At 52.9% G+C, this 23115-nt stretch overlaps 2 protein-coding genes across 2 annotated transcripts; one reads left to right on the top strand and one right to left on the bottom strand.

Annotated features, from left to right (window-relative positions):
• Window position 1: 1 nt before the first annotated feature.
• Window positions 2-12992, top strand: LOC116958669 (uncharacterized). Its single transcript, XM_032981403.2, has 2 exons — window positions 2-133; window positions 4168-12992. The coding sequence occupies exon 2, from the start codon at window positions 4184-4186 to the stop codon at window positions 5318-5320; it is 1137 nt and encodes a 378-aa protein (XP_032837294.2). The 5' UTR covers window positions 2-133; window positions 4168-4183; the 3' UTR covers window positions 5321-12992.
• Window positions 12993-15554: 2562 nt separating this feature from the next.
• On the bottom strand, window positions 15555-22582 carry LOC116958655 (uncharacterized). Its single transcript, XM_076057309.1, has 3 exons — window positions 22310-22582; window positions 19557-20102; window positions 15555-18814 (listed from the first exon to the last, which is right to left on the bottom strand). The coding sequence occupies exons 2-3, from the start codon at window positions 20084-20086 to the stop codon at window positions 17374-17376; spliced, it is 1971 nt and encodes a 656-aa protein (XP_075913424.1). The 5' UTR covers window positions 20087-20102; window positions 22310-22582; the 3' UTR covers window positions 15555-17373.
• Window positions 22583-23115: the final 533 nt, after the last annotated feature.

The following is a 23115-nucleotide window of genomic DNA, read 5'->3' as shown; positions in this document are numbered from 1 at the left end:
GTGCGAATGATGTCACGTCGCCCCCGCATCACCGGGACCCCGCGCGGAGTGTGTGACGTCACGTTAACCGCACCACCCAACGCGATTTTTTTTGACGTCATCGCTGCGAGGTCCGACGCCGCGGGAACAGAGGGTGAGTAAGGAGCCTGGGGGTGGAATCTTGTCGCGCGCCTGGGTCGACTCGGCCTCGAGTTGTCCACCCGCTACTGAAACATCGCTCACGGCTCACATCAGTGGCGAGACGATTGTCCGAACCGGTTACTGCCTCCTGCCCGCCCCTAGGTAGACTGGGCCTCAAATGTTGTTGCCTGGTGTGGTTGTGGTGGTGGTGCTGCTCGCTAACAGCACTTGCCCCCAAGACTACACGGGGGAACTTTGTCTTTGTACTAAACATCAGCACAGGGATGGGGGAGGGATGGGGAGACAAAGGCGGCTGGGCGTGGGTGGTGCTGGCCACCCACCCCCTCTGTGTCTGTCACAGTGGCGGCCTTCATAGGCGCTGCTGCTGCAGCACCTGTGTGTAGGTGCTGCTGCTGCTGCTACTCGCTACTACTAACAGCACTTGCCCCTACAGCCTGCTAGAGGCTACACGGGTGACCTTTGTCTGTGTATAGGTGCTGCTGCTGCTACTCACTAATACTAACAGCACTTGCCCCTACAGCCTGCTAGAGGCTACACGGGTGACCTTTGTCTGTGTATAGGTGCTGCTGCTACTCACTAATACTAACAGCACTTGCCCCTACAGCTGTCTAGAGGCTACACGGGGGAGCTTTGTCTTTGTGCCTCGGAGCTGTGGCGAATTGGTTAACTTCACTGCCCAGCAACACTCTCCACTACCCAGCAACACTCTCCACTACCCAGCAACACTCTACACTACCCAGCAACACTCTACACTACCCAGCAACACTCTACACTACCCAGCAACACTGTACACTACCCAGCCACACATCCACTGCCCAGCAACACTCTACACTACCCAGCAACACGCTACACTACCCAGCCACACTCTACACTACCCAGCAACACTCTCCACTACACAGCAACACTCTACACTACCCAGCAACACTCTCCACTACCCAGCAACACTCTACACTACCCAGCAACACTCTACACTATCCAGCAACACTCTACACTACCCAGCAACACTCTACACTACCCAGCAACACTCTACACTACCCAGCAACACTCCACTACCCAGCAACACTCTACACTACCCAGCAACACTCTACACTACCCAGCAACACTCTATACTACCCAGCAACACTCTACACTATCCAGCAACACTCTCCACTACCCAGCAACACTCTACACTACCCAGCAACACTCTACACTACCCAGCAACACTCTACACTACCCAGCCACACACTCCACTACCCAGCCACACACTCCACTACCCAGCAACACGCTACACTACCCAGCAACACTCTACACTACCCAGCAACACTCTACACCACCCAGCAACACTCTCCACTACCCAGCAACACTCTACACTACCCAGCAACACGCTACACTACCCAGCCACACACTCCACTACCCAGCCACACGCTAAACTGCCCAGCAACACTCTACACTACCCAGCAACACTCTACACTACCCAGCAACACTCTACACTACCCAGCCACACTCTACACTACCCATAACCACTCTACACTACCCAGCAACACTCCACACTACCCAGCAACACTCTACACTACCCAGCAACACTCTACACTACCCAGCAACACTCTACACTACCCAGCCACACTCTACACTACCCAGCAACACTCTACACTACCCAGCAACACTCTACACTACCCAGCCACACACTACACTACCCAGCAACACTCTCCACTACCCAGCAACACTCTACACTACCCAGCAACACTCTACACTACCCAGCCACACACTACACTGCCCAGCAACACGCTCCACTACCCAGCAACACTCTACACTACCCAGCAACACTCTACACTACCCAGCCACACACTACACTACCCAGGAACACTCTACACTACCCAGCAACACTCTACACTACCCAGCCACACACTACACTACCCAGGAACACGCTCCACTACCCAGCAACACTCTCCACTACCCAGCAACACACTACACTACCCAGCAACACTCTACACTACCCAGCAACACTCTACACTACCCAGAAACACGCTACACTACCCAGCAACACTCTCCACTACCCAGCAATACTCTACACTACCCAGCAACACTCTCCACTACCCAGCAACACTCTACACTACCCAGCAACACTCTACACTACCCAGCAACACTCTACACTACCCAGCAACACTCTACACTACCCAGCAACACTCTACACTACCCAGCAACACTCTACACTACCCAGCAACACGCTACACTACCCAGCCACACGCTACACTACCCAGCAACACTCTACACTACCCAGCCACACTCTACCCAGCAACACGCTACACTACCCAGCAACACTCTCCACTACCCAGCAACACTCTACACTACCCAGCAACACTCTTCACTACCCAGCAACACGCTACACTACCCAGCAACACTCTCCACTACCCAGCAACACTCTACACTACCCAGCAACACTCTCCACTACCCAGCAACACTCTACACTACCCAGCCACACGCTACACTACCCAGCAACACTCTGCACTACCCAGCAACACTCTTCACTACCCAGCAACACTCTACACTACCCAGCAACACTCTCCACTACCCAGCCACACGCTCCGCTACCCAGCCACACGCTCCGCTACCCAGCCACACGCTACACTACCCAGCCACACACTACACTACCCAGCAACACTCTACACTACCCAGCAACACTCTACACTACCCAGCAACACGCTCCGCTACCCAGCCACACGCTCCGCTACCCAGCCACATGCTCCGCTACCCAGCAACACTCTACACTACCCAGCCACACGCTCCACTACCCAGCCACACGCTCCGCTACCCAGCAACACGCTACACTACCCAGCAACACTCTACACTACCCAGCAACACTCTACACTACCCAGCAACACTCTACACTACCCAGCCACACGCTCCGCTACCCAGCCACACGCTCCGCTACCCAGCCAGCCTCTCCACTACCCAGCCACACGCTCTGCTACCTAGCCAGCCTCTCCACTACCCAGCCACACGCTCCACTAACCAGCCACACGCTCCACTACCCAGCCACCCGCTCCACTACCCAGCCACACACTACCCTGCCCCACAGGCAGTACTTTTAGCATTGTGTGCGGCTATGCGCCCAATTGGTTCACGTCATTATTGGCCAATCCCTCCACCAAAAGAAAATAATGGGCTCTCAATTCCTCCTCAGCTCGGCCAGTCACGTGTGGAGTCCCAGAGGGGGTCGGTGTGATCACCACCTGCTGTGCAATATTTACACGAAAGCACTGGGAGACCTGATCAGAGCACGTGCCCTTCACCAGTATGCCGATGGCACTCCGATATACCTTGAGATCCGGGACAAGCAGGGTTAGATCGCGTAAATATATAAATGTTGTGTCGTTAAAGCCGCCACTACCCGACATAGCCAAATTAGTAAGGTTTTGTCATGTGAACAGAACGTGGCCAATTCGTTACTAGTGCAGCACTAGTGTATAGTCTAGTGTTTAGTGGAGTGTATAGTGTAGTATACTAGTAGAGCACACCGGTTGTGTGTTGGAGAGCCAAACCACAACATTTACAATCTGAGTACGACGTTTGGCCAGTAATTACAACTGGCTTCATCAGGCGATAGCCAGATTTGTACAGTCTTGTTGCAGTTGTTTCTCCTTAAATGGAGGGGGGGAAATGAAACGAAACAGGAGGAATTCTCCACAAATCTGGGGGCTTCCGAGGCACTTTATAAACCTTCATATCTCGACTAAAAACCTGTTTTAAAATGTCTCTCTCTCCCTTTGGTTAGTTTCAAGCTGTCTTTCCCTCCCATCGTTGATGTTAACTCTTTCTGCCTTTTCGTGCACAGCGCCCCGACAATAATTGCTTAAGGGTGCCTTAGATATATAAATTATTATTCATCTCCGTGTGTGTATCTCTGTCTTTCTGTGTCCTCTCTGTGTATGTCTGTATATCTCTATCTGTGTGTCTGCCTGTGTATCTCTGTCTATCTGAGTGTCTATACCTGTGTCTGTCTCTGTGTGTGTCTCTGGCTATCTGCGTGTCTATCTCTGTGTGCTCCAGTGACGAGCAAGGGAAAATGATTGAAGAAGAAGGAGAGGAAGTGAAGAGGATCTGCTGCCCCGTCTGCAACTGGGTGGTGGTCAGCCTGCCCGCCCTGGAGGACCACATGAAGAGGCACGCGGGCCGCACCGAGCCCGTCGTGTACCGGTGCCCCCACTGCCCGTACAGCACGGACAATCTCAACGTCCTGATCGGCCACCAGGCGACGCACGACGCGGGGGAGTCCCGCAAGTGCGCCGAGTGCGGCAAGGTGTTCGTCGACGCGGAGGTCTTCCGCGAGCACCGGGCGATGCACGACGAGGAGAAGCCGCACAAGTGCGCCGCGTGCGGGGAGGCGTTCGCCCAGCCGGAGAGCCTTCTCGCGCACCAGAGGTGTCACGTGCGGGAGGCCCACTACCAGTGCGCCGATTGCGGGATGGAGTTCACCCGTTCGGATTGCCTCCGCAGCCACCAGAGGACCCACACGGGGGAGAAGCCCTACCGGTGCGACGAGTGCGGCGTGACGTTCGCGTGGTCGGCGAGCCTCCTGTCGCACAAGAGGATCCACACGGGGGAGAAGCTCTACCACTGCACCGTCTGCGGCATGGAGTTTTCCCGCTCGGACTACCTGCGCAGCCACCAGCGGACGCACACGGGCGAGAAGCCGTACAAGTGCGCCGAGTGCGGCGACGCGTTCTCGCAGTCGGGCGCCCTCCTCGCGCACAAGAGGATCCACACGGGCGAGAAGCCGTACGCGTGCACCGAGTGCGGCAAGGCGTTCGCGCGCTCGGGAGCCCTCCTCACGCACACGAGGACCCACATGGAGGAGAAGCCGTACAAGTGCACCGTGTGCGAAAAGTCGTTCACCCGCTCGCAGTACCTTCGGAACCACCAGAGGACGCACACGGGCGAGAGGCCGTACGTGTGCTCCGTGTGCGGCAAGGATTTCAAAGAGCCGGTGACCCTGCGCAAGCACCACAGGATCCACACGGGCGAGAAGCCGTACGCGTGCGCCGTGTGCGGGGACGCGTTCGCGTGGGCGGGAGCCCTCCGCACGCACAAGATGGTGCACACGGGCGAGAAGCCCTACGTGTGCGCCGTGTGCGGCAAGGCGTTCCAGCGGTCGGGAGCCCTCAATACGCACAGGAGGAGCCACGCGAAGGACAAGCCATGAAAGTGAAGCACGCGTGTGGACGTACGCCCAGGTCACGGTGCTTGTCAAGTACCCGATGGGATCCAGACGGGGTTCCGTTACGCTGAAACGGAAATCTTACTTGCAAAATTGAACCCAATAAAACGTGCGCTCTTCTGAATGTGGGGACGCGTTCTCAACTCGCGTTCACCCGCCAAGATATATGTTAATCGCGGATTACAAAAAAAAAAAAATTGCCAGAGAGGGTGAACTTAAGAAGAAGGCAATTTGAGGACAAGGGTGAGAAAGCCGAGGGGAATACTGAGATGTCAAAAAGAGAGACATATCGGGGGGTGAAGAGGAGGATGAGCAAAAGATGAACCGCAGACCTCCGTACAAAGAGCACGGTCGGCGATGGGAGCGCTCCACGCTCACTGAAGCCGTAGCAGGTGTGGGTGAGCCGGGTGCCAGGGTGGCGAGATGTTAACTACCTCGCCTGGTGTACAGGAGGTCGTGGGTTCGATCCCAACCCTAACGCCTGCTGTATATTTGGAGTTTGCGTGTTTTCCCCGTGGTTCTGTGGATTTCCCCCCCCCCCCCCCATTGAGAACGACACGTTTAGGAGTCTTTGGCTGCCGCTGTAAATTTACACCTGATGAGCCACTTCGTTGGGCTGTCATTTGTGGTCAGGTCGCTTCTAAAAGACAGCGGTACAGCTCAGTGGGCCTTACCTGGTAAAATAAAAAAAAGTTTTAGTTTTTTTGTTGAATGGATGTTAGGCAAACCAGGCGTGAGGTCGCTCCTTGAACAGGATGGGGAGAATTGACCCCGGGGCCGTGCCGCTTGGTACTCCGTGGGGTTGAGTTTTGCTGGTCCCGGAACTTCATTCCTCGCCCCATGCAGGGCCATCCCCCATTATTCACAGCTCCCCATCTTCATCAGCGCATCATCACGCGGCGCTTTCAGATGCGCTTCTGCGGCCGTCTGGAACGTTTCTTCCTTCTGATATTAGGAAGCCACTGGAGCTATGTACTTTAAATCATCTCGATTGATGCACTAATTTCTTTAGAACTGCTTTTTGTCTTTAGTTTGTTGCCCTTCCCTCGCACGGTCGGCTACGCACGGTACGAAAGAAGTTCAACATACAGGACATACCTCATCATCATCGTGAAATATCGCCCTTCCTTCTAATCTCAACTCACACGGTTAACCAGTTCCGTGACGTCCTGTAAGGTGTAAAGCATGCGCCGATACTTGGCGCTGGCATGCGACCTATGTGACCGCGGATTGCAACGCAGATCTCTACCGTCGCAGGATGCCCATGAAAAATAGAGCCTGGCAGCTTATTTGGCCCTCGCTGCTGAAATAAATCAAATCCATCGATCGCTCCGGTGGTTTCCTACAGCGTTGGAATACGTTGGCCACGTAAAGACCCAGATTGTTCGGACGTTAGAACAAGGAGATGTCTACATGGTCATTCACAGCGAAGGAGGAGGCGGGATCCACTGATTTAGATTCCGGCCACAGAAGCACCCGTCGTCGGAATTGAAAAAAAACTGCCTGCAGTCATCAAAGCACCAAAACGATGAGACGGCACAACGTAGGATCAAAATCATCATCATCATCATTCACTTAAAAAAAAAATAGGCCAAGGTTATGGTTAAGATTATGGCCCAGTGGCCAACACAGCCTGCTGTATGTGTCTGTGTGGGGAGCGGTGGCGCAACGGTGAGCCCTACGCTGCGCTGCGTAGCCCGGCGACACAAATTTGATTCCTGCTCACGGCCAGCAGCAATGACGATGATCTGAAACGGTCCTGGGACTTCCCCTAGGTCGACGACTCAGCCTCAAAAAAACATTGGCACCCACCCCCTTGTGTGCCGTGCCAGGCCTTCATAGGTGCTCGCTAACAGCACTTGCCCCAACAGTCTGTTAAGGCTATATTGGGGATCTTTGTGTAGCAAGTAAGTGATCCTGCGCATTTCTTATCGTGCACTCTTACGAGTCCAGTCCGTCATGAACGTGCACTAATTGGACGTAGTAAGCTCTTTGGAACGACGCCGTTTTAAGTCTCTTGCAAAAACGTACTCCGGCTCAGGGATGGATCTTGAACGTGAGCTGGTAACCCGTCTGGGGTCTCGGGGCCGGAGATCCCGAAACTGCGCTGGTCGCATCGGTGCACCACGAGGTTCACGAGCGGCGGGTACAGTGGATCGCCGTGGGCTGCGGATCCTGGACGGCATCCATTTTGGTCTGTTGAGACCCTCACGTGCCGATCGCTAAGAGAAGGACGGAGCGGATTTACACAAGCTCTTGTAGACGGGCGGGCACAGTTCGTACGCGGTCCTATGTTATACAGGTAGGCAGTGTAGCTCTTTGTCCCATCGAAGTCGTAATCGAATCATATGTTCCGCTTCCGAACTATCACACGAGCTGACCTGAGCAGACAGAGGTGCGCTTGTGCTTGGCACATCCGAAGATTCCGTTGTGGTCGTCCGCGTGACCAACGACAAAACGCGTGGATGAGCATGCCGGCTGCCTCGCCGGTCGGCGCACATAACAGGCGGCGGTGCAGTTGACGAAACTGACAGAAGCACCGTCCGGCGAAGCGCCTGATGTGAGCGGCCGTTTGTCAACTCGCTATCGACAAGAATGCCGAGGCACTGTTGCCTTGTCCGGCACTGGAATGTCCCGGTGATTTTACGTGGATGGTCTCACAATTTACTCTTCTTGTGAGCTGACGGCGGGTCCCAAGTGTGATGAATTCGTTTTTTGTTCCCGTTCAACTTCGGACGGTTTGACGTCAGCACACGATATGAAGCGCGTAACGTGAGAGACACGCAATTTAGTTTCTGAGTGGAAGGAGAACTGTACATCATCGGCACATGGAATGCATGCCGATATGACGATGGGCGATGCCATTGACGGTCACCGGCGTAGAGTTTAAAGAACACCGGGCCAAGTACCCTGCATGTCACTGGTGACCTTCTCGACTGGTTGCCAGCAATTCCTCGGAGACTTATCATCTAAGATGCTGCGATCGACCGTCTCGAACGCAGGAGGTGGAGCAGCGTGACTTCGCCACGGTCAGCTGCCATAAACGCATCGCGCCGACTGCAGGCTCGGGATGAGGCGGCTTTGTTCAAGAAAAGCCACGCGCCGACGACGTACCTCCGCCAGTCGTCTTCGACTTGAGTGTCCGTTCCCAGGAGATTCGCCACAGAGCTGCACTGCGTACTCGGCTGAGCAGAGCGCTCCGGGATTCTGCGGCTCCTTTGCGATGGACTCGGTGCCCATTCCATACTTTTGATGAACATGCAAACAAACACGCTCTGATAATGTTTGTTTTTCACCGCAAGCCCTGTGCGCGGTTAATGTAGTACTTGATTCCTCGCAAAAGGTATCTATTTGGTGTTTGAACATCTTAACACACCTCCCATTTTATTGCCCGAAAGGGGAAAACCTCTTCTTATTTTTTCATACTTTGATACTGGCAAAAAAGGTCCCATGATATGGTGCCCATTCGGCTTCATGCTGCAGCCCACACCTGCCTGTCCTGAAGAAAAGTCGGTCCAACGGAGCCGTCGCTCGAGCATCGGCGAAGTCGGCGGCACTGAACGTCGTGCCAGGCCGTGAGTCGCTGGGCATCGGACGGAAATTTTACTCCCGAGTGCAAATTAATCGGCCAGGTACTGGAGAGTCCTCTGGTACAGATGGACAAAAAAAAACCCGTCTGCGCTATCTGGCTCGTGAGCACCGAAGAACTTGGGTTTTGATGTTTGCAGCCAGGAATTCTTCCTTATCTCAGAATCAGAATCTTAATTTCGACTAGGGGAATCCGATGAGCTTATGAAGCTGTTTTTCACACATGTCCAGTAGGGGCGGGATAGAAAGTTACAGCAATAAACACAAAACAAAAATACGATAGGAGTGCAAAGTATATGAAAGGCAAGCAAGTAAAAAAAGACACGTATTTCTGTACGAATTGCAAAAGTATATCAATTCTTCAACAATAAATAATGCAAGCTTGGGCAGGGCAGCAAAACAACAACAGCAGTCCCAGACCAGAGCAATACAACACACGGTAGTCCCTCAATGAAATGTGCACATACATTTTGAACTATCGATACTACACGTAAGGATATCGAGCCCTCCTTAGCTGCTAACCCTGTCGCTGCACCGGAGTTAGCGGTTGGTGAGGAAATGAAAGGTGCCAGCGAAATACACTGTGGTCCGAGATAATATTTGGTGGCTCAACATTTTCTCCAGAGTCTGCTCCAACTTTCTAATAATATTGGTAGGAGGCTGCTAGACTTCTGTGCAGCCCTTGTCTTGTAATCGCCAAAAAATACCATGCTGTCATCGGCATATCCACACAACATTGCAATGTAGTCGAGCCGATGCACGCTGGGTCCAAGAAAAGAACATCTGCTGGACTATATAGTGATGGAACAGCGGATGCGGGCCCATGTCCTTGACACCAGGAACTACCGTAGAGCTGATCTGCCCACTGACAATCGGTTTGTGATGTAAGATCCGCCTGCCATTCTTCCACTGCAGTGGTAGGTGTCCATCTAGAACCCATTTCAAACCCACAGTGGCCTGGTCTCGGCTAGCTGATGGTATTTGCAAGTGGCAATTCCATGCAATCCAGACCTCACCAGAGACCTTGGCTGAGGTGCTCCAGCTGGCTAAGAGAAAGTGACAGGGTCTTTCCTACCATCTACAACATCTCACGTCGGAGATGAGGAGGCTTACCGCAGTCTTTGCTTGGAGGTTCGAAGAGCCGTGCGGCACTGCAGGGATGAGTGGTGGTTTTCAGTTTCAATTATTAGGTATAACCCTGTGAGCCATGCGGCTCTTGACTCGGGTGCAACCGCAACAAACAAAAACAGGTTGCTGAGAAGAAAGAATCTGCCTCGGTAGCCCGCGATCACAACTCACTCTTTAATTCAATCAAAAAAGGTACTTGCAGCGCCACACCTGTCATCATACTTAAGGGAAAGAGCGGTGATCTGATCTCCAACCCCCAGGAACAGGTCTGCAAGTTTGCAGATAATTTCTGAGGTCTCGGGGGGAGGGGAAATCCCTCGGCCTAGACATGACGGGGCAAGGTGGTGACGACCCTACTGGGGGCTGCGGTGCCTCAAATATTGGCAGGTCCCGTGACTGGCTGGCGTAGGTGCCATCTGTTGGGGAAAGTACGAGGGGCTATCCAGAGTCTGAGATCAGTAATAGTATTGATAGCATAACTAATCTCTTAATCGTTAATATTATCAACAATTTTGCCTTAGCCACAGACCGGCTGAAGCACATTGAGCGATGTCGCCATGGTGTTCATGTTGCACAAGTAATTAACGGAGGCCATGTTGCATGGGAGTTGTCTTCCTGGCAGCCAATTGGCTGCTGCAGATAAGGATTGATGATGTCATCCCTGGTAGCCACTGCCTCATCTGTAAGTGTGCAATCTGACTAGGGCTCGTGCATATCGAATAATAAATATGGTTATGCTTGTGAAATTTCGGAGCCTACTATGATCGCGATACGTCAGAATTTCATGAGCGATTCCTGTACCCAGTGCCCATGGTCCCAGAACTGGCTCTTGCCTGGCCATCGTTCTACACTCTGGAGAAGAATCTCCTAGGGCCTGTCCCGGTTCCATCTGTGGCAAAAAAAAAAAAATATATCTTTGTCTTACTGTAAGGTTGTTTTTGTATGTATGTTGTAAAGAAATTCGTTTTCAATTTTGATTTTAAAGTTCACAGCTCCAGTGGCTTGCTAATATCGGAAGGAAGAGCATTCCAGACGGCCGCAGAAGCGCATCTGAAATCGCCGTGCGATGCGGTGACCGCCTTTTGTTCGATGGCCAGCCAAAAGCCGCCGCTGCGATGATGACGGCTGGAGTTCGCATGATGATGGTTTCTGTTCCGGTTTCTGTACAGCGTCTTAACCCTTTCCCATTTCCGAGAGGTCTGCAAGTTGCAGGGTGTGGGGTGGTTCCCGTTCACCACCTAACCTCCGAGCGCACGAGCGGGCTCGGCGTTAGTTTCATTTAGAGAGGCGTGGCACCAGCAGCGCCTCTGTTTTTTATCAAGGCGTCGTTACTCCCCGCGGAGAACCGTAGCGACACGACCACTGCCACTCCACGGTAGCCGGCGCCAAACCGTGCCACACGCCCTCCCGCATGGCCTTCAGTGATCGAATCCTCGTTGATCCTGCAGTGATGACGTACACGTTCGTTAGTGAATCCTCTTCATCGCCTGTGGGACGCAAGGCCGCAATGAGTTTCCCCCACTTCTTCCTGTCCTTGGCAACATGTCGTGAGCCTCGCCCCCCCAAGAGGGGTTGATCACTGCCGCCAGCTCGTCCTTCACCGCCTCAGGCCAGGTGGTCTCGAGTCTCCCGGGTTTCCTTCTTACCCGGTGGTGTCCATCTACGGTGGTCATTTTTTTTGGTACGTGGGTCCCCTGGTCCATTCTGAGTACGTTTCCGAGCCGTCCCAAGTCGATGTCTCGTGTATTTTGTTCAGTTTAACACCTAGTAGGCTTTCGCGACCAATATCCATAATACAGGTTTTTTTTTAGTGTTAGATCGTGTATAATAAAGGGTGCTTCAAAAAATGTTTTAACACTTCTGAGAAGTTGCAACAATACCACAAGAAATGTGCCTCCGAGCTCTGGAGACCACCGGGAGAAGATTCCCGGTATGTTGTTGACAATGATGGCGAATTAGTGGAGATTATTAGACTTTTTGTTATCATGTTACAGTGTATTATCCGTTCTTTTCCATTTTCCATTTTTAAGCACCCTGTATATAAATGTGTCGTTAAACCCGCCACCACCCGACACGGCCAATTAGTAAGGTTTGTCACGTAAACAGAGCGTGGCCAATTCATTACTAGTACAGCCACCGGTGTGTTGGGGAGCCAAGCCACAACATTTACCATCTGAGTACGACGTTTCGCCAGCAATTACAACTAGCTTCATCGGGCGACAGACATATTTGTGGAGAAGTCCTGTTTCGTTCCTTAAATAGAGGTGTAAACGTGATGACAATTGTGCGTTCTGCTTGTGCGAAGGGGGGGCCGTTTAGGTTATATATGTTCTTTTGTTCAGTTTATATTATTTTGTTCATTTTGTTGTCATGGATTTTGCTCAGCCAGAATAATCCAGCAGGATTCTCCCGAGGCACCCGTTATGGAAGCACACCCCATCATCTTCGTGGTGGCCTTGACGACGCCACCTCTCTGAGCCACACCCTTTGCCATTCCGATGACGTATGTCATCTACTAGCTTCATCGGGCGACAGACGTATGTCATCGGAATGGCAAACGGTTAAGATGCAGTTGTGTTTGGACACTTATATATGATCTGAATAATTTCGTTGTCATTCCCATGATGTAATAGTGTTAATTATGGAGGTACGATATGGGGACTTTGAATTAGAAGGATTGAGGCTAAGGTATTTTCTACGCTATATCTAGGCCGAGTGGTTTTAAGCAGTTATATGCTCTTGTGAATGAATATCGCAAGGCAAGGCAAGTACTTAAGAAGACTGATATCAGCAAAGGCGCCCCCTTCCTTTGACAGTGACAGTTTTGAGGCTCGCAAATAGCTTTTGTCACTGCTATGTCACTGTTGTTTATTAAAGGACTGACGCGAAGATAACTTTGTGAACATATTTTGTAATAAATTCTAAATGTACGTATGTTGAACTTCCTTCGCACCATACGTAGCCAACCGTGCCCATCAGACATGCGGGACACGTTGACTGCGGGTTTTTGTAACTGTAGTGAGTCCAACTGCGTTGCAGACGTTAACTTGGGAGCAACGCTATCTATTCAACACAACAGCACGAACATAACACAACCTACGCTCGGGTCTCGAATGGCCATCTAACCACGCTATGGCAGAACTAGACACGGTTCGCTATCCCGGTCCGGACCACAAGCTGGGTCCCGGACCGCGTGGCTAGAGGCTTCTTCTCCCCGACGTGGATCTTCGAACGCCAACACTTGAAGAACCCCGAGCTCCTCACGGAGCTCTCGTTATATGCCCCCGGGCTGGGGCTGGTTCCGCCCTTAGCCCCGCCCACCTTCCAGGCTCCTCGGGCCCCTTCTTGAATGTTCCCGAGAGCTCTCCGGGACCACGTGACCGCGCCTCGGCCCCCGTCCACCGGTGGACGGGGGCCGACATGGACTAGACCCGACACACCTGCACTGGTTAGGCACTGCCTCAACAATACCTACTTTACTTGGAATGGCTCCTTCTACAAACAAAATGAGGGTACCCCCATTGGATCCCCCTTATCACCAGTGATAGCCAATATTTTCATGGAGAAATTTGAATCAAACGCCATCCAGACTTCCACCCTCAGACCTTCCCTGTGGAAGAGATATGTGGATGACACTTTCGTCATTTGGCCACATGGCCTCCCAGCTCTGAACCTTTTCCTACACCACATCAATTCCAGACATCCCGCCATCAAATTCACCATGGAAGTGGAGAAAGATGGCAAGCTACCATTCTTAGATGTTCTGTTTGAGAGGAGACCTGATGGCTCATTGGGGCATTCTGTCTACAGGAAACCCACCCACACAGATTCCTACTTGAAACCTGATTCCCACCACCACCCAGCCCAAAAGAATTCTCTCATCAAAACTTTATACCATAGGGCACATTGCATTTCGGACCAACACCACCTGACCAGTGAATTAAAACATGTACACCTGGCCCTCAAAAGGAATGGTTACTCTGACCGTACCATCCGCCAAGCTGTCTCTCCCTCCATACAGAAACAACCACTTGATACTCCGGTCAAAACCATCACACTTCCATATATAGCAGGCGTTACTAAAAAGATTTCCAAAATTCTAAACAAACAAGATCCAGGTCCGGTTCAATACAGTACACAAAATTCGTGATCTGATCCCATCCGTGAAGGATGTCATTCCTGATTTACAGTACCCCGGGGTTTACAAATTGAGTTGTACCTGCGGTGATTGCTACATCGGTGAGACAAAGCGACATGTCTCTGACCGAATTCGCGAGCACAAATCAGATTTGAAACACGGCAAAACGAATTCTTCTGCCGTGGCTGATCACTGTTACAACGCTGTGGGGGATCACAATATAATTTTCTCCGATACCAAGGTTCTTTGCAAACCCACGGGCTTTTATCAGAGATTTGTTCATGAAGCAATTCAGATCTACAAACACAGACACAATTTCAACCGAGAGGATGGTTTCAAATTAAGCAACCATTGGAAAGATGTTCTAAATCGAACTAAACATTATATTTTTCAAGTAGTGGTACCCCAAACTTTCGCAGCTCTTATAAATTCCCCCTTTTCACACCATCAATAGGTAAACTTCCCCCTCCCCCCTTTCCCACCCCCCCGCGCCAAACTGCGAGTCCACCAGCACGTACACCATCTCTTTCCTAAAATCCGCCAATCAAATGCTCATTTTTATGCTAATTTCTTTGTCAGAACACCTTGTTTGCTCGCACACAGGTCCGATGTCTGAGCGTGGTTGTGTTTCGCTAAATTCTCCTGTTTGATGAGTACTAGGTGCCTCGGTGAATGTATATGCTCTAACTTTAACATAGCAATTTCTGTGACCAGTTACAAGCTAATCACTCAGCTATTTCAATGCTAAATTCGATGCTAATTCCTTTGTCAAGGGGTACCTCTGCGGATGTGTATACTTTAACTTAGCTATTTCAATGAGCCATTTCAATGCTAAATTATATGCTAATTCCTTTGTCAAGGCACTTGGCCTTTTTCCTCTCACACAGCTTAAAGGTCGTGATCTAAGCGTGGCTTCTTCCACTCCAGCGCTAATTCCTTTGTCAAGGGGTACCTCTGCGGATGTGTATACTTTAACTTAGCTATTTCAATGAGCCATTTGAATGCTAAATTATATGCTAATTCCTTTGTCAAGGCGCGTGGTCTTTTTCTTCTCACACAGCTTAAAGGTCGTGATCTAAGCGTGGCTTCTTCCACTCCAGCGCTGTCCTCCAGACAGTCTCGTCCCTTCACCTGATGAAGGCCGCTTGTGTTGTGGCCGAAACGTCGTGATTTTTTGTTATTTTATTTTCACCTACGTGACTTTACCCAATAGAACCAAAGAGTACAGACATGATTCCTTGTAAAAGGTTTCAGTTTGGTGTTTCAACATCTGAACACCTGTTTTGTTGCCAGAAAAAAAGGGGAAAACCTATTCTCGTAAACCAAATAGCTTGTCAGTTAAAAAGGAAGGCGCAGACACAGAGAGACAGCCAAAAAATAACGTTTATAGGTAAGATTTACTTCATGGTATTTGTTACAGTCCAGTATTACATGCAAATGCACGACGTTTCCTCTTAATTTATGAGGTGTTAACGGTGCATTACCCTTTTTGTTGCATTGGACCGTAACACGTTTCACAACACCGACCGTGCGGGCATTGAAATATGGCGCCGTACACGACTTATGAGCCGTGCAATGTTACAAACGGGGGGGGGGGGAGGGGGGTCAGATGGAGCTCGTGAAGGGAGTGGCCAGAGGGGTGACTCGGTGGAACCCGACGTGTCACGGACGTTCGTGCAAGCGCCTCTTCCCCCTGTTGCGAGAAACCGGAAGGGAGCTCAGGCTGCAAGCTGTGGCCGGGCGTGAAGGTGGAACCCTGCGACGAAGATCCTGGCCTCTCACCCGGTCGCTCGCGAAGCAGCAAACCAAGGAAGGTGCCGGCTGTGAGACCCGCACGGGCATGAAAAACAAAACGCGGAGGTCGACATTTGTCCGTCTCCCCGTTGAGTGTGAAGTGAGGGGGGACGGGCGTCTTGCGTGGAGTAGGACATTCTATCGATGGTCGAGCACGACCGAACGTGGCCACAATGCATTCCTCCCGCCCGCGAGACCGCGCCGTTCGTGAATTACCAATGGAGTCGTCCGAGAAAAATAAAGTGGCAGCAAATCTGCTTCGCTGGACAAGCTGCAATCTCAACCGGCTCCGCCGCGAGCTTCTGAGAACTTATTTAGTGTTCGTTGTTGTTTCCCTTCCCCCGAAGTGCGTGATGTCAAGCCCCCCCAAAGTGCACCACCGGTTACTCGTCGAATACACTTACACTACCGTGACTGACTCAATTGATTGGTGTAAGTTCTAATAACATTCTAGACCAGTGGTTCTTCTTCTTAACCTGGGGTGTGCATCACCCCCCGGGGGTGCGAGATGTCCTTTTCTGGGGGTAGCGAGATATGGCGGAATTTTTTTAGAAAGGTAAATCATCGAAACAGATTCAACACTACCCATAGACTCAACACTGCCGCTTAGACTCAAGACTACGCCATAGACTCAACACTGCCTACAGACTTAACACTCATCCACCCACTCACCTATACCCCTGTCCAATCGCAGTAGAGCAGCGACTCTTAACCTGGGGTGCACGCACCCCCTGGTATACAGGAGGTCGTGGGTTCAATCCCAGCTCTGACACGGCCTGCTGTATATTTGGACTTTGCACGTGTCTCTCTCCCCGTGGTTCGCGTGGATTTTTCTCCGGGTCCTCCAGTTTCTCCCCCCCCACTCCCCTCCGACATTTAGAATCAACATCACCAGGCGTTTATAGAGCATGTGGCTGCTGCTATAAGTGTCCACGTGATAATAGGCCGCTTCGTTGAGGTATCATTTGTGATGGCCAGGTCGCTTCTGAAAAAGAGATGTGGCTCAGTTGTGGGCCTTACCTGGTAAAATAAAACAAAGAGTCTACTACGTAGTTTTAACTTCACGTGTATCTGTTCTCAGAACAAAAAATATTGCCTCCACGTTGTGTACCTTCATAGTCGTGCAGATGCGCTCGTGCTTTCGCACGGCCGTTGTATCGCGTGGGATTTTCTCTCTCGGTCAGCTTCTCAAGCGTTTAATCTCCGTTCCACAGGACCTGCCCCCTCTGTGTAGCCCACATCCTCTACCCGTGCCACCAACTTAGCAAAGGTCCCAGTCGAGGACGCACTCTCACTCGAAATGCTTGCTTGGAGCCTTCTCCTTCACTCTTCCCACGTAGACCTCAACATCTGTTCCCAAAGCTGAGATTGGGCCTCCCGTGTGCCACCTTCACCCCAGCTGCGTCTCACAGCCGGGAGTTTCTTCCCGTTCCTGCTTCACGATCGAGAGGGGAACTGAAGAATCCTCCCCCCCACCATGTTCCACCTTCACCCCTGGCCACGTCTCAGAGCTGGCGATCCCTCCGCGCTCCCGTTTCACGATCGGTAGGGAGGCGGAAGGATCTTCACCGTCGCATTCCACCTTCACCCCTGGCCACGTCTCGAAGCTGAGGGTCTCTCCGCGTTCTGATGTTAGCGATGCCATGGGGGTCGCCGAGGGGGTTGCCGCAGGACCCTCGCCCCCGTGGCTCGCCACGACCTCCCCAGCGGCAGTCACGCCCTCGTGACACCCGGCCCTCCCGCGGGTGCGGCGGCAGAGGAGGGGGGGACGGGCCGGCGGCGTCGACGCGTTCGAGCCCGCGCGGGCCCGCCGGCGTGCCCGGAGGCTTCCCACCCCGGAGGAGGCCTTCCCGCGCGTGGGGCACGTGAAGGGCCTCCCGCCCGCGTGCGTCCTCTTGTGCGCGCGGAGGGTGCCCGAGTGCGTGAACGAGCTGCCGCACACGTCGCACGTGTACGGCCTCTCGCCCGTGTGGGTGCGCTTGTGGATGCCCAGGGTGCCCGACTCGGAGAACGCCTTGCCGCACGTTGGGCACGCGTAGGGCCTCTCGCCCGTGTGGGTCCTCCTGTGTACGGACAGGGCTCCCGACTGGGCGAAGGACTTGCCGCACATGGTGCACCTGTAGGGCCTCTCGCCCGTGTGGGTCCTCGAGTGTATGACGAGGCCCCTCGACTGGGCGAATCGCTTCCCGCACGCCGCGCACCCGTAGGGCTTCTCGCCCGTGTGGGTCCTCTCGTGGTTGAGGAGCGCCCCCGACTGCTTGAATGCCTTTCCGCAAGTGGCGCACTTGTACGGCTTCTTGCCAGTGTGGACCCGCTTGTGGGTGACGAGGGTGCCCGAACGCGCGAACGCCTTGCCGCACACGGCGCACGCGTACGGCTTCTCGCCCGTGTGGATCCTCTGGTGGTTGAGGAGGTGGTGCGACTGAGTGAAGTCCATTCCGCAGACGTTGCAGTGGTAGGGCCTCACACCCGCGTGGATCCTCTCGTCCGGTGAGACGTCTCCTAGCAGTGGGGCGAACGCCTTCCCACGTCGCGCCCGCTTCATGTGCACGCTCTGATGGGAGCAGAAGTCTCCCGAATTCGCGAAAACTTCATCGCACACCCTGCACTTGTAGGGCTTCTCGTCGGCGTGGCTCCTCTGGTGGCCGATCAGAGTGGCCGCTTTGTCCGTGCTGTATGGGCAGTGGGGGCACCGGTACAGCACGGGCTCGGTCAGGCCCCTGTGCCGCTTCATGTGGTCCTCCAGGGCGGGCAGGCTGATCACCACCCAGTTGCAGATCGGGCAGTAGATCTTTATCTCTCCTCCCTCATTCATCGTTCCCGTCCTGGCACTGGGGCAAAGAGTGAGGCACACAAAGGAAAATTAATCTCCCTTGCCCTGCCCCTGTGAAGTATCGCGAACAAGGCGTGAAGCTAGAAACCACAGACACCGGTTGCTAACCGTCGAACAAAGACGGTGGTCGCCGCTGCATCACGCGGCACTTTCAGATGCTGCTGCTGCCGCTTGTGGCAGCTGTCTGGAATGCTCTACCCTACGGATATGCGGAAGCCACTGGGAGCTACGATGCAATTTTAAGTCATCATCTAGATTGACAAACTTGTTTCCTTAAAACTGCTGCTTCTTGTTGTGTTTAGATTATTGTCCTTCCCCTGCACCTCCGATTAGCGCGGTTGGCTACTGTTGTGTTGTGTTTTTGCTGCCTTGCCCATTCTGGATAAATCGGACAAAGAATTATGAATTTCCATTTCGTGACTTGCTTACCTTTTGTTAAATTGTTGCACTCCTGTCGTGTGTTCATGTGTATCGTGTGTTTGTGTGTGTCGTGTGTTTGCCGCTGTAACTCGCCAATTCCCCATGCCCATACTGGAGATCTGTGGAAAAGAGCTTTGCAGCTCATTGGAATCCTCTTCCTGCAGTCTAAATGCAAATTCTCATTTCGACTGAGATGACTCGCAGATGCACTGCCTGTGACCCCTACTGTCAGCTGTGCCAACTTGCTGCATTTTAGTCACACTCCCGACTGCCTTAGTCGCGTCCCCGACTGCTTGAACACCTTGCCGTGTGTGGCGCACCCATAGGGCTTCTTGCCCATGTGGACCCGCTTGTGGGCGACAAGGGTGCCCGCGCGCGCGAACGCCTTGCCGCAGACGGCGCACGCGTACGGCTTCTCGCCCGTGTGGATCCTCTCGTGGTTGAGGAGGTGGTGCGACTGAGTGAAGTCCACTCCGCAGACGTTGCAGTGGTAGGGCCTCTCCCCCGCACGGATCCTCCCGTCCGGCGAGACGTCTCCTGGCGGTGGGCGGAACGCCTTCCCGCGTCGCGCCCGCTTGATGTGCACGCTCTGATGGGAGCAGAAGTCTCCCGAATTCGCGAAAACTTCCTCGCACACCCTGCACTTGTAGGGCTTCTCGTCGGCGTGGCTCCTCTGGTGGCCGATCAGAGTGGCCGCTTTGTCCGTGCTGTACGGGCAGTGGGGGCACCGGTACAGCACGGGCTCGGTCAGGCCCCTGTGCCGCTTCATGTGGTCCTCCAGGGCGGGCAGGCTGATCACCACCCATTTGCAGATCGGGCAGTAGATCTTTATCTCTCCTCCCTCATTCATCGTTCCCGTCCTGGCACTGGGGCAAAGAGTGAGGCACACAAAGGAAAATGAATCTCCCCCGCCCTGCCCCTGTGAAGTATCGCGAACAAGGCGTGAAGCTAGAAACCACGAACACCAGTTGCTAACTGTAGAACAAAGGCGGTGGTCGCCGCTGCGTCCCGTGGCGCTTTCAGATGCTGCTGCTGCTTGTGGCGGACGTCTGGAACGCTCTTCCTCTCCGGTATGAGGAAGCCACTGGGAGCTACGATGCAATTTTAAATCATCACCAAGATTGACAAATTTGTTTCTTTAGAACTGCTGCTTGTTGTTGTGTTGTCCTTCCTCCGATTAGCGCAGTTGGCTACTGATCCGTTGTTACGTTTTTGCTGCCTTGCCCAATCTTAATAAATCGGACTTAAACAATACATTTCCATTTTGCGACTTGCTTACCTATAGTTCTATTTTGCACTCCGATCGTGTGTGTGTGTGTATCGTGTGTTTGTGTGTATCGTGTGTTTGTGTGTATCGTGTGTTTGTGTGTATCGTGTGTGTGTGTATCGTGTGTTTGTGTGTGTCGTGTTTGTGTGTCTATCGTGTGTTTGTGAGTATCGTGTTTGTGTGTTGTGTTTGTGTGTGTATCGTGTGTGTGTATCGTGTGTGTGTGTGTATCGTGTGTGTGTGTATCGTGTGTTTGTGTGTATCGTGTGTATCGTGTGTTTGTGTGTATCGTGTGTATCGTGTGTTTGTGTGTATCGTGTTTGTGTGTATCGTGTGTTTGTGTGTATCGTGTGTTTGTGTGTATCGTGTGTTTGTGTGTATCGTGTGTATCATGTGTTTGTGTGTATCGTGTTTGTGTGTATCGTGTTTGTGTGTATCGTGTGTTTGTGTGTATCGTGTGTTTGTGTGTATCGTGTGTTTGTGTGTTTGTGTGTATCATGTGTTTGTGTGTATCATGTGTTTGTGTGTATCGTGTGTTTGTGTGTATCGTGTGTTTGTGTGTATCGTGTTTGTGTGTATCGTGTTTGTGTGTATCGTGTGTATCGTGTGTTTGTGTGTATCGTGTGTTTGTGTGTCGTGTGTTTGTGTGTATCGTGTGTTTAGTGTGTATCGTGTGTTTAGTGTGTATCGTGTGTTTGTGTGTATCGTGTGTTTGCCGTTGTATATCGCGGACTCCCCGTGCCCATACTGGATATCCGTGGAAAAGAGCTTCATAGCTCATCGGATTCCTCCTCCTGCAGTCTGAATAAACATTCTGATTCTGACTGAGATGACGGGCAGATGCACCACCTGTGCCCCCTACTGTGCAAACTTGCTGCGTTTTAGTCGCACGGCGCTCCGCTCGTTGTTGTGAGCGTCGCTCCTCCGCCCTCCGTTGTTGCTGGAGGGCGACTGCCTCCAACTGCCCAGTAGCAGCGTCCTTCACGAGCCTCCTCCTCCACAGAGGCCGATCTTGACACCGCTGGTGCCGGTCATCGGCAAGTCCACTCAGCTCCACATCCTCCTGTATCGCCACAGCGCCATCTCATCTCCAGCCCCGTGCCGCGCCCGTTTAGCCCCCCTCTATCCATGCGGTGGCTGGGCATGCGGGCTACATGACCCAGCCAACGGAGCCTTGGAGGAGCTCGCCGATGATAGGGGACCCTGTCCAGATCCTTCAAGGATTTGTGAGCTCCTCACACTGCGATTCAGCCTGCAGGTCAACACCCACGATTGATCGTGGGCAGGGCCGGCCTGCAAGTTACAAACCGGCGCAGACACAACAACAACAGCCGCCAATTCGCCACAAAGTGTCGGTGACGTCACCACGGCGCCTGTGCCAGGCTAGGTGCACTTTGAGGCCGTCACGTGGAGTGTCGACAATTAAAAAGATCCCCCGTGTAGCCTCACCAGACTGTTGGGGCAAGTGCTGTTAGCGAGCACCTACGAAGGCCGGCACGGTACACGGGGGGGTGGGTGGCCATCACCACGCCCGGCTGCCTTTGTCTCTCCCCCAGTGGCGATATTTACCACACACAGCACCAGGTACACATTTGAGGCTGAGCCGACCTAGGGGAGGCCCAGGACCGGTTCAGGTAATCGTCACCGGCGGTGTTGGCCGTGAGCGGGTCGCCGGGTTCGTAGCGCTAACCGCTGCACCACCGCTCCCCACAGGGGCAGGCACACACACAAAGATAAAGATCCCCCAGGTAGCCTCACAGAGGCTCTGCAGTCGCAAGTGCTGCTGTTAGTGGCGAGTAGCAGTACCTATGGAGGCCGGCACGGCACGCGAGGGGGTCGGTATCCAGCACCACGCCCGGCCGCCTTTGTCTCTCCCGCAGTGGCGATGTTGAACTTCACAACCACGCAGAGACACGGAGATCTCGACTCTCTGTCTCTGTGCGTGACGTCACCCAACCTTGTCCGTGCGTGTTGTCACTCACGCTCCCCCCTGGGCAGTGGTGACGTGACGTCACGCTCGCGGCGCGACTGACGACACGACATCAAACGGGCGCGCGTATGCCGGGGGGGGTATGGTCAATAGTGTAGGGTGACGTCACGAAGGGGCTGTATGCGAGTGACGTCACCGCTACAAAGACAAATATCCCCCCCCCACCCGTGTAGCCTGCGACAGACTCTAGGGGCAAGTGCTGTTAGCGAGTCGCAGCCACCGATGAAGGCCGCCACGAGGGGGGTGGGTGGCCAGCAACCACCCCCGGCCGCCTTTGTCTCCCCCACTCACCCATTCACTCACCCGTACTCACACACACCATAGTTCCATTTATTTGGTATAGCACCGTGAGCCATTCGGCTCTTGAATCGGGTGCAACCGCAACAAACAAAAAACAAAAACACGAACAAGAAAAACATCTTAAAGTGACTGTGTGTGACTTTGTGCAAAGAGAAAATCCAGGAGAAAAAAAAACATCAAAATATTCCTGAAATAGCACCGTACACCAACGCTGTGTGCAAAAATCCCAGTGGGATGCAAGTCAAACAACAACAACAACCACAAGACAACTAAGATTAAGGCCATCAGTCTCACTCCGTACTGCAATAAACAAAAACATGGC

This window comes from Petromyzon marinus, chromosome 80, assembly GCF_048934315.1.
Source record: "Petromyzon marinus isolate PM22_M1 ecotype Great Lakes invasive population chromosome 80, UKy_Petmar_22M1.pri1.0, whole genome shotgun sequence".
Classification (NCBI taxonomy): domain Eukaryota; kingdom Metazoa; phylum Chordata; class Hyperoartia; order Petromyzontiformes; family Petromyzontidae; genus Petromyzon; species Petromyzon marinus.
This window is presented reverse-complemented; position numbering and strand designations above follow the sequence as displayed.